At 32.1% G+C, this 18337-nt stretch overlaps 4 protein-coding genes and 2 long non-coding RNA genes across 8 annotated transcripts; 3 read left to right on the top strand and 3 right to left on the bottom strand.

Moving 5' to 3' along the window:
• Positions 1-266: 266 nt before the first annotated feature.
• LOC123681281 lies at positions 267-4859 on the top strand. The gene is made up of 2 exons (XR_006747678.1): positions 267-360; positions 4641-4859. It is a non-coding gene; the product is annotated as an uncharacterized LOC123681281 (long non-coding RNA).
• On the bottom strand, positions 279-1174 carry LOC123681273 (proteasome subunit beta type-2-like). Its single transcript, XM_045619585.1, has 3 exons — positions 956-1174; positions 707-900; positions 279-649 (listed from the first exon to the last, which is right to left on the bottom strand). Exons 1-3 carry the CDS (start codon positions 1044-1046, stop codon positions 338-340), a joined length of 597 nt encoding a protein of 198 aa, XP_045475541.1. The 5' UTR covers positions 1047-1174; the 3' UTR covers positions 279-337.
• LOC123681267 (proteasome subunit beta type-2-like) lies at positions 1535-2430 on the top strand. The gene is made up of 3 exons (XM_045619573.1): positions 1535-1753; positions 1809-2002; positions 2060-2430. The coding sequence occupies exons 1-3, from the start codon at positions 1663-1665 to the stop codon at positions 2369-2371; spliced, it is 597 nt and encodes a 198-aa protein (XP_045475529.1). The 5' UTR covers positions 1535-1662; the 3' UTR covers positions 2372-2430.
• Positions 4022-5456, bottom strand: LOC123681261 (proteasome subunit beta type-2-like). The gene is made up of 4 exons (XM_045619563.1): positions 5236-5456; positions 4987-5180; positions 4427-4929; positions 4022-4356 (listed from the first exon to the last, which is right to left on the bottom strand). The coding sequence occupies exons 1-4, from the start codon at positions 5324-5326 to the stop codon at positions 4278-4280; spliced, it is 867 nt and encodes a 288-aa protein (XP_045475519.1). The 5' UTR covers positions 5327-5456; the 3' UTR covers positions 4022-4277.
• A 2256-nt stretch (positions 5457-7712) lies between these two features.
• On the top strand, positions 7713-17358 carry LOC123670587. Its single transcript, XM_045604092.1, has 6 exons — positions 7713-8302; positions 8357-8476; positions 11442-11609; positions 15034-15220; positions 15309-15453; positions 16359-17358. The coding sequence occupies exons 1-6, from the start codon at positions 8221-8223 to the stop codon at positions 16662-16664; spliced, it is 1008 nt and encodes a 335-aa protein (XP_045460048.1). The 5' UTR covers positions 7713-8220; the 3' UTR covers positions 16665-17358.
• LOC123670588 lies at positions 10052-11082 on the bottom strand. 3 transcript variants are annotated; one of them, XR_006745933.1, is made up of 4 exons: positions 11016-11082; positions 10769-10951; positions 10349-10715; positions 10052-10295 (listed from the first exon to the last, which is right to left on the bottom strand). It is a non-coding gene; the product is annotated as an uncharacterized LOC123670588 (long non-coding RNA). The 3 variants fall into 3 exon arrangements; XR_006745934.1 differs by having other exon boundaries at positions 11007-11022; XR_006745932.1 differs by lacking the exon at positions 11016-11082 and having other exon boundaries at positions 10769-11009.
• Positions 17359-18337: the final 979 nt, after the last annotated feature.

Raw genomic sequence — 18337 nt, forward strand, 5'->3', positions numbered from 1 at the left:
ATATTTCCAAGAAAATTGTAACAGGATTTTTAATCATTTGAGAAAAGTTCTTCCATCTTTTTATACTTCTCACTTATTTCAATTCGTATCCATTATTAAATATCCTAAGAGAGCAGAGTACTCAATTATTTCAAAGTTTTATATGAAAAATACTAAAAATAATTGTATGTACAATTGGCTGGGAAAAAGTGATGAGTTTTTTGTTTTAATTATTGATTCATAACATTATCACGAAAGTAACACACTTTCAAACTAGAAATTAAATGAAAAATGGACCATATTAGCAAACGAAATTTTATTTTTCCAACTCATAATTATGAATTAATTCTATATAAATTTAGTTGTTTGGGGTGATATTAGGTAAATCCTGAATTCCATTTTGATTGATAATTTGGACCTTGAAGTTGGGCAAGTTAATGATTAACCTTTTATGAACTTCCTGTACACACTTCTTCATTAGATCATAGGCTTCTTCCTTGGTCATATTTTCTTTATAGTTCCTATCCAAAATTGCTATAGAGAAATAGCCACCATACCCATGAGCAGCATAATCCAAGGAAGAGCAGGATGCAAGATAATCCATATAGAAAAGTTGAGTTCCTTTTTCGTCATCATATCCTCCCATTAGTAGATTAACATGATAGGGACTCTACAAGTGAAAACGTTACTTTTTTATGAATTAATAAATGAACAGTTTTTAGCTTACCCTGCTTCTCAGGGTTTCTGCCATTGTTCTACGTGTGAAATTAGCAGCTTCTTTGGGACTCAGTTCATAAGTATTTCTCATTTTGTAGAGCTGAATATTTTTAGCTATATATTCTGCGAATTGAACACAGTCTCCTTGTTCTCCCGATACTGCTAATGCCAATTTGTTCGATAGTTTGAACAATTTATTTTCATCTATAAAACATGAGTGTGAAATCTATTCATATATGATATACATGGGACAGCTTACCTGTCTTCATTACCATAATGCTATGAGCATTAGTCATATCAGCAGCTAGCATGACAAAATCTCTACATCTTATTCCTATAAGACATTCCATTTTCTTTTGAATGTAAAATACAACTATATTTCAAAAACTATTCAAAAGTGCTTTGTAATGAACGGTTATGACTTTTGACGTTTGAGTAGTAGTAGGATTGCCCGAATCCCGACAAACATAAACACCATAGAGTATGATAATATAACCTCGAATTGAATCCTTCTACACATCAATGACTAGGCAAATCTGTGGTAAGCCGGAACGACCATAGAGTAGTCCAATTTTCCATAAATATACTGAATGAGCCAACAAAATGGTTACAGCCCGATTTTGCATTATACCACATTCAAATTAAGTTTGGTTATTATATAATAACCAAACTTAATTTGAATGTGGTATAATGCAAAATCGGGCTGTAACCATTTTGTTGGCTCATTCAGTATATTTATGGAAAATTGGACTACTCTATGGTCGTTCCGGCTTACCACAGATTTGCCTAGTCATTGATGTGTAGAAGGATTCAATTCGAGGTTATATTATCATACTCTATGGTGTTTATGTTTGTCGGGATTCGGGCAATCCTACTACTACTCAAACGTCAAAAGTCATAACCGTTCATTACAAAGCACTTTTGAATAGTTTTTGAAATATAGTTGTATTTTACATTCAAAAGAAAATGGAATGTCTTATAGGAATAAGATGTAGAGATTTTGTCATGCTAGCTGCTGATATGACTAATGCTCATAGCATTATGGTAATGAAGACAGGTAAGCTGTCCCATGTATATCATATATGAATAGATTTCACACTCATGTTTTATAGATGAAAATAAATTGTTCAAACTATCGAACAAATTGGCATTAGCAGTATCGGGAGAACAAGGAGACTGTGTTCAATTCGCAGAATATATAGCTAAAAATATTCAGCTCTACAAAATGAGAAATACTTATGAACTGAGTCCCAAAGAAGCTGCTAATTTCACACGTAGAACAATGGCAGAAACCCTGAGAAGCAGGGTAAGCTAAAAACTGTTCATTTATTAATTCATAAAAAAGTAACGTTTTCACTTGTAGAGTCCCTATCATGTTAATCTACTAATGGGAGGATATGATGACGAAAAAGGAACTCAACTTTTCTATATGGATTATCTTGCATCCTGCTCTTCCTTGGATTATGCTGCTCATGGGTATGGTGGCTATTTCTCTATAGCAATTTTGGATAGGAACTATAAAGAAAATATGACCAAGGAAGAAGCCTATGATCTAATGAAGAAGTGTGTACAGGAAGTTCATAAAAGGTTAATCATTAACTTGCCCAACTTCAAGGTCCAAATTATCAATCAAAATGGAATTCAGGATTTACCTAATATCACCCCAAACAACTAAATTTATATAGAATTAATTCATAATTATGAGTTGGAAAAATAAAATTTCGTTTGCTAATATGGTCCATTTTTCATTTAATTTCTAGTTTGAAAGTGTGTTACTTTCGTGATAATGTTATGAATCAATAATTAAAACAAAAAACTCATCACTTTTTCCCAGCCAATTGTACATACAATTATTTTTAGTATTTTTCATATAAAACTTTGAAATAATTGAGTACTCTGCTCTCTTAGGATATTTAATAATGGATACGAATTGAAATAAGTGAGAAGTATAAAAAGATGGAAGAACTTTTCTCAAATGATTAAAAATCCTGTTACAATTTTCTTGGAAATATAAACAAGGCTATATTTCTGCATAATTTTCAATAATAAAACTACTAACATGTAAAAATGACATCCTTCTGGGATATTCCAAACGGATATATCAAAGATCACAATCTTTGTCTTATAAGAAACCACAGTTTCTTATAAGATTTTTTCAAATTGAAATATTGAAGAATATAATTAACCACAATGCGAAATTAGTAGTTCATCACCTTTTTTCTAATTGTGAAGATTCATTAATTGGACAAATAAAAGAAAGAAGATTCACAATGAAATCTCTGAGATGTATCTAATAAATTCTAACAACCTAAATATTTGATAGTGTTTATCATCAATCAAAAATGAAAATAGTATCAATGGAAGATTATTTAAAGGGAAAAATCGAACTTTCCAGTCATGTTTCATTATTTTGAATAATTTTCATTTCCTTGAATATTTTTTTCAAAACAGTATAATAAGTGTGTGATTGTCTTAGTCTTTACTTGTCGGAAATTCATCTTGATGATTAAAAAGTAAAATAACTTATTTCCGCTTTATATATTTATTTTCACAACAATTGTTTCGTCATGATAACATGACTTCGTCAAGTGAGCATGGTAACTAACTACATATTTGGGATACAGTTCTTTAAATAGTTGAAAAAACCATATTTTTTCAACTATTTAAAGAACTGTATCACTTAATGTAGTTAGTTACCATGCTCACCTGACGAAGTCATGTTATGACGAAACAATTGTTGTGAAAATAAATATATAAAGTGGAAATAAGTTATTTTACTTTTTAATCATCAGTATAATGAGTGTTTTCATGACTTGACGTAAATCAGGAAGTTTTTACAATTGATGTTAAGAATACTGAATGGCTAATATTGGGGGAAAATTCTAAATGCGAATTTCATGAATAAGAAAAGGCTCACGGTTTTTCAGTAGTGATATCCTCATCTTTTAATAAATATTTATTTGCACTTTCATGATACGATTTTTCAGACTATCAATACATTACAACAATCGATTTCCAATAAATATCCAGCTAAAAAAATTCTTTTCTGTATAATTGAAGAAACCTAAAGACACATGAAATATTGAAATACACGCGACAACTTTCTATTTTGCACGAAGATAAGAACAACTTCTGTAGAAAATAACTAGACATTGAAAAAAACGAAGAGTTGAAATATAAAGACAACTTGATGGATGGAAACGAATTAAAGAAAAAATCCGAAGCTTCGTAAGTGATAAGATCTCAATGATTTGATTTTAGTTCACTTTAAATTTTCAATAAGAAGAGAAATCAATTCAATTGGTTTGCAAATTATAGAAAACAATTTCAAATTGTCTGTTTAATAACAAGAATTTCTGCATTTATCTAAAAAAAATATAATAAAAAGATGGTTCCTGAATAAATATATAAAACAATGTATATAATTCCTTCACATATCGAGTGTATACCTATATGTATATATATATCCAAATTACTTTTAACAGAATAAATAAAATTAAGTTTGTGCTAATCAGGATCGAAATGGAACAGTTTATTTTTAAGGAAGAAGCATTTTGTTCCTCATACAAACTATAGACATTTTATTTTACTTTTTTCACTTCAGATTTTACTTGTTTATCATCTTGTTCAGACTTTTCATTCTCAGGTGTATCTTCATATCTGAAAGAATAAGAAGCAGATTATAAAACAAATTAAAAAAAATTAAAGAATTAATATTTGTAATACATACTTGAATAATGTCTTCAGGTCACCTTTAACAATCGCAAGTAATATGGGCGTTCCAAGACAAGCTGGTACTAAATATAATAAGGCAGGTTGTGCATGCTTGAAAATGTGCATTACAAATATGGTTGCCATTAATCCCACAAAATAGGCGAAACAGGTGGCATGGAAATATGTTTTTGTCTTGCGCTTCAGACTATGGTTGTTTGGGGTGATATTAGGTAAATCCTGAATTCCATTTTGATTGATAATTTGGACCTTGAAGTTGGGCAAGTTAATGATTAACCTTTTATGAACTTCCTGTACACACTTCTTCATTAGATCATAGGCTTCTTCCTTGGTCATATTTTCTTTATAGTTCCTATCCAAAATTGCTATAGAGAAATAGCCACCATACCCATGAGCAGCATAATCCAAGGAAGAGCAGGATGCAAGATAATCCATATAGAAAAGTTGAGTTCCTTTTTCGTCATCATATCCTCCCATTAGTAGATTAACATGATAGGGACTCTACAAGTGAAAACGTTACTTTTTTATGAATTAATAAATGAACAGTTTTTAGCTTACCCTGCTTCTCAGGGTTTCTGCCATTGTTCTACGTGTGAAATTAGCAGCTTCTTTGGGACTCAGTTCATGAGTATTTCTCATTTTGTAGAGCTGAATATTTTTAGCTATATATTCTGCGAATTGAACACAGTCTCCTTGTTCTCCCGATACTGCTAATGCCAATTTGTTCGATAGTTTGAACAATTTATTTTCATCTATAAAACATGAGTGTGAAATCTATTCATATATGATATACATGGGACAGCTTACCTGTCTTCATTACCATAATGCTATGAGCATTAGTCATATCAGCAGCTAGCATGACAAAATCTCTACATCTTATTCCTATAAGACATTCCATTTTCTTTTGAATGTAAAATACAACTATATTTCAAAAACTATTCAAAAGTGCTTTGTAATGAACGGTTATGACTTTTGACGTTTGAGTAGTAGTAGGATTGCCCGAATCCCGACAAACATAAACACCATAGAGTATGATAATATAACCTCGAATTGAATCCTTCTACACATCAATGACTAGGCAAATCTGTGGTAAGCCGGAACGACCATAGAGTAGTCCAATTTTCCATAAATATACTGAATGAGCCAACAAAATGGTTACAGCCCGATTTTGCATTATACCACATTCAAATTAAGTTTGGTTATTATATAATAACCAAACTTAATTTGAATGTGGTATAATGCCTTTTCATACTCTTGATATCAACCTCCTGGCGGAGGTCGCACGAACTCGTTGTGAAAAGGATGAGATATATTACAATAGAACGTTTTGAAGATTCGAATTCATACAAATTTGTTTACGAAAAAAAAAATTCAAATATTATATCATATGTGTATATTACAAAGGATTATAAGAGTCCCAGTGTCATGGCAAACCGAAGTTTAAAACATGTATAGAGCAGGTATATAATGATTCACTTAGTTTGCCTTCAGCTGAAATTCGCAATGAAGGTGGTGATATTCTTAAATGTAGTGGCTAGAAGAAATGTAGATTTAAGCAATATCAGATTTGAGTCTTGTGAAAAGAAAATGATTAATAGGAAGAGACACTCTTCTAGACCATGAGATGGCGTGGTGGACACATCATCTCTCGAAAGAACGGTACCGCTTGGTACTGCTCCCAGACATTTTATTTTTTAACCTTTCAAGTAGAGGTAGAAAACATCTTTTCCAAGAAAATTCCAATAACAACTGGATTTCCCCAACCAGGATTATTATCTCCAAACTTGTTCAAAGTTAAGTTTGTATTATTATATAAATAATACCTATACCAAAATAGCAGGACACAAAATTTACCTTTACGCGGATGATACGTATATACCTCTGAATTCTGGTTCAAACCTTAGACCACGAAATATCTTCAAATAAAACATGTTATCCTTTTGTAAAAAAAATATCACCTATAGAAAATGCATGCATCCAAAAAAAATCTAATCTACTTCACTGATAAACGTCGAGTAATCATTTACAAAATTGTAACATTCTACAATCAAACAATGAAGGAAAAAAATGAATTGAAATATTTAGGTGTAATTATTGACAAAAATTTAAACTTCAATCCATAAAATCTACCGAGAAAGTGTTTCTCAGATTAATAGCGTCTTCCCATTAATTTGTGGACAAAGCATTCTCAGCCATAAAGCAAAACTCAAAACTCATACAAAATATAAGGCCACTACTCCTTCATTTTAATCCTATTTGGAGTAAAATTTCCCAACTATGATGAACTTCAACGAATTCAAAACAAATACCTAAGAATTAATAATAATAATAATATATTTATTTCCATAATAAAAACATACATTGAGAAGAAAATACGTCAATAAAACTAAAGAAACTATGCAAAACTAAAACGTTCAGATTTGAAAAATAGAAATTAAGTACTCCTCGACATTGTATGGTTCTAGATTTATCAATAATTTTTTGATTTGATGTTTGAAAAAGTTTCCTGTTAGTATTTGATAACTCCTCGGGAGCTTGTCAAACAGCTTCAAGCACATATATTCCACATTTCTCTGCGTCAGTGAAAGTGAATATCTGGGAAAGTGAAACGGGTGGATGCGCCTTGTTCTATTGGAATTCTCATATTCCCGAAACAGATCATGGTTGTTCTTAAAAAATAATAAGCATTTGAGAATATAAGTTCCGGCAGTAGTAAGTATACTTAACAAACCAAAAGACACAAAAATTAGTGATAACTCGAAGACTAAAACATAAATTGATTTAACCCTCAATTATGTGAATTTTTTTCCATCCAATTCCAGAACCCCCTCTTCCATCATTTCTTCTCTTAACCCATTTGAGCGACATATATGTGCTGAATAGCAAAAAAATGTGTTTCATTATTTTAGCTGTGAAGCAAGTACACCCCTAATACACAGTTGACATTTTCCGAGATAGTTGAGTCATTCTGTATTTTCGATTTGATTTCCAGTTTCAAAAGAATTCAAAGTTAGATCATGCATAGTACTTAGTAATATTTTATGAAGCACAGCGTGTTAAAACACTCAGTAGGAGCTGAGGGTTCTATAATGAAGAAAATTTGATAAGGAAACCATGAAATAAAAAATCTCAGCTGATAACATCAAAATATTATCACAGAAGTAAAAACAATCCCGTATTTTGAAAAAGTTACATAAAACATGAATTCCTTCGGTTGCTACTCATCATCTCTCTTACATCTCTCTTAAATCTCTCTTATTTATTCCTCTAAAACGTCTGAAAAATAAAGATTACGAAGTCTAAAAGAAAAAACTCAATGATCTGAGTACTGTCCTGAATATATTAAAATCACATGAAACATGAAACGTTTTTAATGGTTGTATGAAATGAAAAAACCCAGGAAATTTGAACAAAGTCGGACTGCTTATTCCCAAGTTATCATTATCAGAAATGGTTGCCAACTTTCATAAATCACCCTGTATCTCCGAAACTAACAGTCTTAGGATATACAAGCCACTTTTCTGATAGGTCTGGATGGCCTGCATTCACCACTAGCCTATGGCCAACCACTCATGATTACACCCTGTATAACTTGGAGTTGTGTTAGTTTGATAAAAAGTAATGTTGGGAAAGTCCTTATCATAACATCCAATAAGAACATTATCAATAACACGAAAACAATGATTTTCACTTAATATGAGCTTTCTCGTAATAGTATCGTTACAAAATGATACGCTGTATCACATCAAAAATATATTATTTCTTTCATTTCATTTTTAGGGAATAATAAAAATGTTTCCAATCGAAAACGTTTTATTTTTTGTAGGAAATGGAAAATCATCGGAATGTACTTGTTCTTCAATTCATGATAATGGTGAGACAACTTATGATTGAATTAAAAATAAACTTTAACGTTTCATCTTTTTAGGTGCCCTTTACAATAGCACGTTTTTGGTTTTTTGTTTTTTTGGTATAATTTTTAATTGGATGTCTTTGCTGATTTTGATAGATAAGGAACATAAATTAGCAGTGTTTACTTATTTGACAGGTACGTTCCTTGCATGCATATGTATATCGATGGGCCACCCTTTAAACAATCTGTAGAATCAACAGAAATCTTCAACTATTGAAGATTGAACACATTGAATGCTATAAGCATTGAAACTTTCGGATTTCAATTATTAAAATTTCAATCGGACATTTTTTTGGCCATTATGATCATCACAATAATTACAAAAAAAAGTGTATTCACTTTTTTTCTGATAACCGCGTTTTCAATGATGTAAGATAATTTCTCTAATTCTGTGGTTATTCCGTTCATTCTTCCACATCTTGTAGAACAAAATCGTGCGAGAATATATCAGAAACGCACAGTTTTCATGGTTATATTTTATTATTCTATGTTGGTTCTCTGAACTTTCCGCCACGGCTTTATCTGTCAATTCATCAATTTGCCTTAAAGAAATCAGTTCTGCCAACCAACATTTTTCAATACAAAAATCACTGAATTATATTAATGGAAATATTTCATTAATTTCAATGAAAATGCAATGAATTAGAGAAAATAATGTATAATACTCGTACAGAAGGCTCATTCTACCACTCGTTCATTCCAAAACTCGCCACTTCGTGGCTCGTTTTTGAATTTTGAACTCGTGGAAGAATATCAATGCCTTCTGCACTTGTATTATAAATAACTATTCTCTAATTCTGTGGTTATTCCGTTCATTCTTCCACATCTTGTAGAACAAAATCGTGCGAGAATATATTAGAAACGCACAGTTTTCATGGTTATATTTTATTATTCAATGTTGGTACTCCGAACTTTCCGCCACGGCTTTATCTGTCAATTGACCATATTCAGCGTCGCCATATTGAAATGCGACAATACCAACTACCCAGGGTTCTCAACATCGAATAACGAAAGTTACTAATTAGTAACTTTCGTTATTCGATGTTGAGAGAAATTTCTCAGCCCCGCGAAAGTTTAAATGAGAATATTTGTAAAATGCATTCCAAAGTCGTTAACTGAAAAAATGTCAGATGAGAGGGAATAAGTTGAATTATATTTTTCAATAATATTATTATCACTATTAATATATTATTTTAGTAATATTATTATCACTATTAATATATTATTTATGGGCTAACGAACATTTACCAAAATTAATAAGATTTTATTTTACTTACTTTAAAGCATCTATCTAAATATCTGCTGATACACATTTTCTAGTTTGCCTCACTTTATGAATATCTTTTTATTTTATTTTATGAGAAGACTGAAAAATTATTTATTTATTTCATATTGTTTTTGTTTATTTTTTTTATTAATTCTATTTAATAATATTACTAGTTAGAAAGTGTTGAGTTTTTGTTTGAGAGGGATTAAAGTTTTGATTTTTTTAGTAGGATGTTTCATTTCATTTTATCTTTATACATATACATTTATAATGTACAATGAAAATGTTCATTGCACAAGACTAAGAACTGTTTTAAGAGGTTGCAGCAATAAACAACAACTTTTTGAATTCAAAATTGATGAATAAAGACTCGCTTTATTTATGATCATAAAAAATGAATTTATTGATATAATGAAGAATGTACACCCAAAAAAAAAAAGGAATTTTCATAAATATTTTATAACAAAAATACAAATAATATACATCTGAAATGAACTTATAATCTCCTGTTCTTCTATTTTTTCTTGATTTTTATATCCAACAGGGGTTTTTTTCTAAAATTTGTCAGATGGCAACACACCACCCAAATTTGGTTCAATTGGTCAGCCATAGTATTTGGAATGCTACAGCGCAATATTCTGTTTAATTTCACATTTCTTATAATTCTCTCAACATGAACACGAACACCTAAAAATTGCAATCATTTGATAAAATGTATATTAAAAAAACTCACTCCTTACTTGCAATATCCCTAGTCAGAGTTTCATCTGCGTCAGTGAATTGTTGATTATTGCCATATGAAAATGGTGGTATATTCAAATCAACATCAATATCTGCAAGTTCTTTGGAAATATGAACCCCTTATCAGCCATTACTGAGTCCCCTGGTTCCAGCTTTTCCAGTAAGCCACTATTTAAAATTATTTCTCTCTCAGAAGTTCCATATTTCATTCCTTATAATTGGTGCTACAATTGTTTTACTGGGGGTGACAATATGTCAAAAGTACTTATTGAAAAGAGTTTTCTACGGATTTACCTCCAACCTTGTAGCTAGCATTGGTCGAATCATTGGATGAATTGACCTCTTCTTTTTTTAGAGCCTGATAATCTGAAATTATCCGGAATAATCACCCACAATACTGAAGATGTGATCACACTTACCTTGGAGATGTTTCAGACAGAATTTTAGTATTTTGCCATTACATTTTGTAGAGAATATTTTGGTGTCAGTTTTTTCATTTTTACATCTATTTCTTGCTGAACAATTACTGACACAACAACGACTGCCTCCACTATATTGATATCTACCCATATTTCCTGGATTTTATCTTCAGTTCAATTTTTCTGAAAAAAACACACACAAAATACTTAACCAAAGTTTACCACCAATTTTTATAACCTCTCATACCATACTGATAATCGGTACGGTATTTTTCTAGTAAACTCAATATTTCTCCGTTGGGAACCCTGGGTAGTTGGTATTGTCGCAATTCAATATGGCGACGCTGAATATGGTCAATTCATCAATTTGCCTTAAAGAAATCAGTTCTGCCAACCAACATTTTTCAATGCAAAAATCACTAAATTATATTTATGGAAATATTTCATTAATTTCAATGAAAATGCAATGAATTAGAGAAAATAATGTATAATACTCGTACAGAAGGCTCATTCTACCACTCGTTCATTCCAAAACTCGCCACTTCGTGGCTCGTTTTTGAATTTTGAACTCGTGGAAGAATATCAATGCCTTCTGCACTTGTATTATAAATAACTATTATCAGGAAAAAATGAAATAAACTATAATGTAAAGACTGGCAGTGTTTTTTTTCAGTTTATACTGCGATGGATTTGCTGCACACCATAATCCTGTGTCTCTATGTCATAGTTTACATTTATTTGAGAGACACATCATTATTCAGGTTGGTTGAATTATTAGAAAACTTTTGCACTGAGGTACTGAATACAATAAGAATCATAGCGATGCTTTCCATCACATTAGGTGAGTTTTTCAATGTTTGTGTCCAATTCAAGTCTGATCAGTGGCCAGTTATAGGTACCTACCACATTTTCCACTAGTAGCTAGGCTATCAAATTTTTCAATAATTTCCAAAGGCTTTCAATATTCATTTATTTTTTTCACGATCATAATCAAGCACAAATTGTTTTCTTTTGAATCAAGTTTTAAATAATAGGTGCTGACCTACAAAAAAACGGCAACACCCATAATGAGTTGTTCAAATTTTAATTTTTTGGTAAAACATAGATAGTATAGCAAGCAGTAAATGATTGAATTTGGAGAAAAAAATCGTGAAGGTTTTTTCATGTGAACAATTTTTGTTACTTAAACATTGTAGTCGTTTTTTAAATCTTATAAAAAACCAGCTGTTCGAGAAGATCCAAAGTCGATGTTCAGTTGTTGCCTAGAGCACGTGTACGCGGAATTTATCGCCATCTAAGTGAATTTGAAAGAGGTCGAATTATTGGTTTACGGGAGGCCCGTTTGTCAATTCGAGAAATCGCTAAACGTACGAACAGAAATCCAGCTACAGTTATGAGATGTTGTCAAGCGTGGTTTGATAATGTCCAAAATCGAAGAAGACAAGCAAGGGCGGTCCTAGCCTTAAATTTTAAGGGGGGGTCACCGTTATGGGCTTTAAGGTTTTTGATGGGACCATTTCGTACATTGCTATTGTCTGCTTGAAACGCATATTAAGTGTTAAGTGGTTATGGCCATTAGAAACCGATTTGCGACAACTCGATCTTTGGCTGATGATGAGTGGTTAGGAGAACAAGGCCATCCTGTAACTGCCCGAATCTCTGAGGTCCGAACTAGGGCTGGGAATCATGAATGAATGATTTGAATATTCGAATAATCATTGAATAATTATTCGAATAATTGCATTTTGCATTATTCGAATAATCATGAATATTCACTGAATAGTTGAATAATCAATGACTACTTTTCTATTCATGAATAATCAGTGAATAGTCGAGTATTCACTGAATAGTTGAATAATCAATGACTACTTTTCTATTCATGAATAATCAGTGAATAGTTGAGTATTCACTGATTATTCAGTGAATAGTTTTCTATTCAGTGAGTAATTGGATATTTATGAAGTTACGAATGAAAGTTTGAATGATCACTTGACTCACTATTCAGGAATGATTAAAACAAGGTTTTGTGATTCACTACGGACAAATCGTTTTATTAATATTAAAATTACTGGAAATTACATAATATTGAAATTGATAGATACAATTGAATTAAAATTATAAATAAACTCCTGTCAGTGTTCGGAATCCAAACAAACAAATTGTCATTCAAATTAAACGTTGTCGTTGAAGAAATTGGCTAATTTTGATAAATAAGATTATTTGAGGAACGATTTTACTATTAATTGATAGACAGAAGAAACGAGATCAATGCCGTAAGTTCGAAATTGAGGTTCAACTAATGAACACGGCTTTTTACAAAATCTGGGGAATGATACAGGATTCAAAGTTACTGGTATTAACCTCGTTCCTTCGATCTATCAATTAATACTGAAATCGTTCCCCAAATACTCTTATTTATGAAAATAAGCCAATTCCTTCAACGAGACCGTACTAATTTGAATGACAATTTATTTGTTTGTATTCCGAACACTGACAGGAGAACCAAAAATGGCGGTGTGTGACGTCACACTAATAGATCGTATGTGGCGAGAGGCAAAACACCAAAACGATTATACCACGTCGCAAAGGGTATATTCACTCATCAAAACGGTCGGATTTTATTGATTCATTAAAACATGAGTTCAATCACTGAATATTGACTGAATATTCATTGAATGATCACTGAATAATCATTGAATAATCACTGAATAATCAACGAATAGTTGAATATTCATGACTACTCATGAATAATCAAGCATGAATAGTTGTTTGAATGAATTATTCGAATAATCGAATAAATTTATGGATGAATATTCGAATACAAAAAGGTAAAAAAGTCCCAGCCCTAGTCCGAACGGTTTGCCGCCGGATAAGGTCTTTTGGACTGCAGCATTATCGACCCCAACTTGTGTTACCTCTGAAGGTTGAGCATCGCCGGCAACGATTACAGTGGTGCAGAGAACGTCACCATTGGATGTGGAATGGCATCAGGTCATCTTTTCTGATGAATCTCGATTCTCCTTGGGTGCACATGATTTCCGAAGAAGGGTTAGACAACCTCGGGAAGAAAGACGTAAACCTCAGTTTGATGTTGAGAGTCATCTACACCGGACAGTAGGAGTTATGGTATGGGGTGCTATTGCACATGCAAGTAAGTCATCTTTAATTTTTATTCGAGGTAACATGACAATGCTGCGTTACCTTCAAGAAATAGTGGAGCCATATGTTCTCCCTTATTAAGAGAATCCAATATTTCAGCAAGACAATGCCCGACCTTATGTTGTCAGAATTAGTTCAAACTTTTTTAAAGCGACCCATTTGAATCTTTTGCCAGGGCTGCCCAGATCCCCCGATCTTTCGTCCATAGAGCTAGTTTTAGACATCATGGATAGAAGGCTTGGAAATTTACCTCAGCCTCCACAGACTTTGGCGGCTCTGGGACATGAAGTACAGGTAGCTTGGGATAGTATACCTATACCTTAAGATGAAATAGACCATCTTATTGCATCAATGCCGGGATGTATTGGAAAGTATATAGATAATCGCGGTGGACAAACACATTATTCACAAATTCAATAAAAAAATTGTAAACCCTTCGTTTTTTCTCCAAATTTCAATTATTTACTCCTTGCTATACTATCTTTGTTTTATCAAAAGAAAAAAAAAAAGAAAATTTAAACAGCTCTTTCCGGGTGTTGCAGTTTCTCTGCCAGATGATAGTATACATATATTTCTCTAATTCTGTGGTTATTCCGTTCATTCTTCCACATCTTGTAGAACAAAATCTTGCGAGAATATATCAGAAACGCACAGTTTTCATGGTTATATTTTATTATTCTATGTTGGTACTCCGAACTTTCCGCCACGGACAGATAAAGATCTGTCAATTCATCATCAATTTGCCTTAAAGAAATCAGTTCTGCCAACCAACATAGCAAAAATTACTAAAATATATTTATGGAAATATTTCATTAATTTCAATGAAAATGCAATGAATTAGAGAAAATAATGTATAATACTCGTACAGAAGGCTCATTCTACCACTCGTTCATTCCAAAACTCGCCACTTCGTGGCTCGTTTTTGAATTTTGAACTCGTGGAAGAATATCAATGCCTTCTGCACTTGTATTATAAATAACTATTTTGTTTTGAAGACCTGATGAGAATATAGTTGGGAGGATCGCGTAATTCTCCAGCTTATTCAACCTTTTGTTGAATTCAGAACCTAATCTGAGGATATTGTAATTTTTTAATTTTTTTTTCAGATCGTATAGTTCATCTGGAGATGATACTTGGGCTACGCAATTCAAAAAAGCATAGTTCCCAAAAGCGAGCAAGAGTGGTGATGATTATCACTTTCGTGCTGTGTATTTGTGCCAATTTACCGAACTTGTTGATGTACAAATGCGGGGATGTATTTTTGGACCCAGATATCTCTTTTTTGCATTCTCAGTGAGTCAAATGTTTTATATTATAGAGACCTTTGTTTGGGAAGATAAATAAATTGCATATCTGATTTACATCCCTACATTTATTTCAGATTTTATTTTTCCTACAACTGGATTTACTTCCCTTTATTTTATCTCATACCTAGCTTTTTTCTTATAATTGGAAACATGGTGTTGATAATATTGCTCAGGCGTGCTCTGCAGAGAGAACATCTTAAAGGCAAAGCGACAAGGAGGGTGAGTCAATTGATTACTTGTCATAATGTCAATTGTGAAATTAGCCTGCAATTCATAATAATTTGTTTTTTTACGATGTGTATAGGGTAGACGCACAATTGAACACTATCTTCATATATACAGGGTGTTCGAAAACAAAGATATAGACCAAAGTTACACTTGTTCAATGTTACATCCTGTATATGAATTCAAAAATGGAATATCAAGCATAAATTATGATGAGTTTCTAAATATTATCTCAGACTTTAGAAGCACCATTTACGAAAAAATGAGTGTTGGAATTGCCTTCTGCAACGAGTATTGGACGATATTTTCTCTATTTCATTTTTGTGAAATATATCGAAATTCAATGAAAAATTCAGATTTTACATCCTAGTGACTTTTCTATTGTATCTTGGCAGTTGGTGTGATTCTCAGTAAAATTGACAGATTAGATACGGAATTTGAATCGTAGGTTCCGAATTTTGAAATGATTTATAATTACGTATCAAATTCGTGAATTATGTCTGATGAAATCTATTTAACACCACCAGAATTTAGACAGATTGCGAATAATGTTGCAAATCATTTCACTACATCCAAATTATATTATATTGACAATTGACGTGTGTTGAAATTTGATAGGATCGGAAGTCAGTGTAGACAACCACAAAACCAAAAATATAACTGAATACAATGCTGTGATGAGTTCATACAGCAGTTTTTAGAACAGTTATGAACTCATTACGATACTGAAATAGAGAAAATTTATTTCGAACCGATATCTTGGAAATTGACGATTTGGCGACCATTTAAAACCCGTTGGGCTTAACTGCGCCATCCTGTATCTATGAAGTTATACAAATTTGTATATTCTATGAATAAACATCACTTGGGTTTCTTTTCATTTCTGCTTTTTTTTTCAGAAGAACTTCACACTCACTATAACAGCCACCGTTATTATTTTAACTTTTGTGGTTGTCCAAATTCCAGGTTACATCGCGGTGAGATCTCACTTTATCAGCATGGCACCCTCAAATATGGATGCAAATGAGTTGAAGATGGTGGATTTTATTATTCAGATTTTCCGTTTTGTTCCGGCATTAAACAGCCTAGCCAATTTATTTATATACATCCTCTTGTGTCCCCCTTTCAAAAGGACCCTGGCAAAAACTTTGATGGATCAGAGAAAGAAGTTTGGTTTTAGGTCAAGTGTCATAGTTGGAGTGTAAGGGCACCTGAAACCGATATAAGACGTATCTTGAATAAATCAATACAACAGAAAAGTGTTTCAGTTTACACGTGTTATATTTTTTCGATTTCTTACGAAGATAGCCATATTGTAATGTAATAAATCATTGCTGAAGTTGTAGTAGCCACAATCTAACCCACAGTCTTTATAAGCATTCAATAAACGTTTCGACAAGGATGTTTTCATCTGTAGTGACCAAAAGTTTCTTATAATTTATTTCATAGTAACAAGAAACTAAAATTGAAAATAAACCCTTAATAAATGCTTACAGAGTGAGTCTTTGACTTGTAGGTACATACAGGGTGGTCCAACGAATAGGGAAAGGGGTGTTGCGATACTAATTTTGAAGATCGTATCGAGTACTATCTGACCCAAAAATGTCGCTTCAAAATATCAATCGTGTTAAGGTGTTAAGCTTTCGTTGGACCATACTGTATTGTTGACAAAAAAACAATATTTTTTTCTTTTACAATTTTTCCGATTCGGAAATAAGGATACTGATGTTTTTCCAAGGTTAAGATATGTCATTTTAATCTTGGAAATAGCTGCTATCAGAAGAACGAGTATAAACCCACTTTTTCCATTTCCATTTGGTGAACGAAGTAGTATTTATATATATATTTTTTTATTTATATTCTTCTCTTGATTTCTATTTCATTATGGATATTAATCAAGGGTGGCCCTAGCCTTAAATTTTGGGAGGGGGGGATCACCGATATTTTGTTTTCCCAATAATTGAAAACCTTCTTAGTTTGTTATTTTGTCTTCTGTTCATCAACTGCCTAATTATACAGGGTGTCCCGGGAAGAATGCGACAAACCAATACCATGAATTAAAGTCATCAAGGAGGACCCGTATCAAGAGGTTTCAATCGCCTGAGTGCCTTCGTTTGGGATATACAGGGTGATGATCATCTTATGAGTGAAATTTCACTGTTGAATAACTCTTTAACTAATCTACCGAATAATTTCAAATTTTGAAGTTTTGTCACCCTTTCCTATCGCCTTCCTTCAATATTTCTGAATTCGAGTAAATCAGATCCGGACTAGGAAAATTTCAGACTTTTCCCATTTTCGTGAATATTGGATCACCCTGTACGTGAACATTTTGATTTTTTTCCGTTTTCGGAACCACAAAGAATCAATTCATTACAAAAATTCTAAATCTCGGCTTGGCACGGTCATACAGGGTGATCAATAAAAATTCCCTTATGAGTGAAACTTTTTTAGTTCAATAACTCTTCAAGAAATCCACCGAATAATTTCAATTTTTGAAGTTTTGTCGCCCTTTACTATCGCCTTCCTTCAATATTTCTGAAATCGAGTAAATCAGATCAGAACTAGGAAAATTTAAGACCTTTTTTATTTTCTTGAATATTGAATCACCATGTATGTTGATATCATGTTTTTTTTTCGTTTTCGTAATCACAAAGAATTAATTCATAATAAAGATTTCAAATTCCTGCTTGGCGCCATTATTCAGGGTGATCAATAAACATTTCTTCATGAAAAAATTTTCATTGTTCAAGATATCTTGAATTTATCGGTAGAATTATCTCGAAAATTGAAGTTGTTTCACCCTTCACGAATGTCTCACCTATAAATTTTCCTCAAATTATTTAGGAAAACTTTCAATCAACAAGCTTCATAAAGA

Source organism: Harmonia axyridis, chromosome 1 (genome assembly GCF_914767665.1).
Source record: "Harmonia axyridis chromosome 1, icHarAxyr1.1, whole genome shotgun sequence".
Classification (NCBI taxonomy): domain Eukaryota; kingdom Metazoa; phylum Arthropoda; class Insecta; order Coleoptera; family Coccinellidae; genus Harmonia; species Harmonia axyridis.

Excerpts from the sequence above, each read along its gene's own strand:
- LOC123681273 (XM_045619585.1), bottom strand. The coding sequence starts at position 1,046 with ATGGAATGTCTTATAGGAATAAGATGTAGAGATTTTGTCATGCTAGCT. Across the intron at positions 901-955 it reads CATTATGGTAATGAAGACAG|ATGAAAATAAATTGTTCAAA; the intron begins GTAAGCTGTCCC and ends CATGTTTTATAG. Across the intron at positions 650-706 it reads CAGAAACCCTGAGAAGCAGG|AGTCCCTATCATGTTAATCT; the intron begins GTAAGCTAAAAA and ends TTTCACTTGTAG.
- LOC123681267 (XM_045619573.1), top strand. The coding sequence starts at position 1,663 with ATGGAATGTCTTATAGGAATAAGATGTAGAGATTTTGTCATGCTAGCT. Across the intron at positions 1,754-1,808 it reads CATTATGGTAATGAAGACAG|ATGAAAATAAATTGTTCAAA; the intron begins GTAAGCTGTCCC and ends CATGTTTTATAG. Across the intron at positions 2,003-2,059 it reads CAGAAACCCTGAGAAGCAGG|AGTCCCTATCATGTTAATCT; the intron begins GTAAGCTAAAAA and ends TTTCACTTGTAG.
- LOC123681261 (XM_045619563.1), bottom strand. The coding sequence starts at position 5,326 with ATGGAATGTCTTATAGGAATAAGATGTAGAGATTTTGTCATGCTAGCT. Across the intron at positions 4,930-4,986 it reads CAGAAACCCTGAGAAGCAGG|AGTCCCTATCATGTTAATCT; the intron begins GTAAGCTAAAAA and ends TTTCACTTGTAG. Across the intron at positions 4,357-4,426 it reads GACCTGAAGACATTATTCAA|ATATGAAGATACACCTGAGA; the intron begins GTATGTATTACA and ends TTATTCTTTCAG.
- LOC123670587 (XM_045604092.1), top strand. The coding sequence starts at position 8,221 with ATGTTTCCAATCGAAAACGTTTTATTTTTTGTAGGAAATGGAAAATCA. Across the intron at positions 8,477-11,441 it reads AGTGTTTACTTATTTGACAG|TTTATACTGCGATGGATTTG; the intron begins GTACGTTCCTTG and ends GTTTTTTTTCAG. Across the intron at positions 15,454-16,358 it reads AAGGCAAAGCGACAAGGAGG|AAGAACTTCACACTCACTAT; the intron begins GTGAGTCAATTG and ends TTTTTTTTTCAG.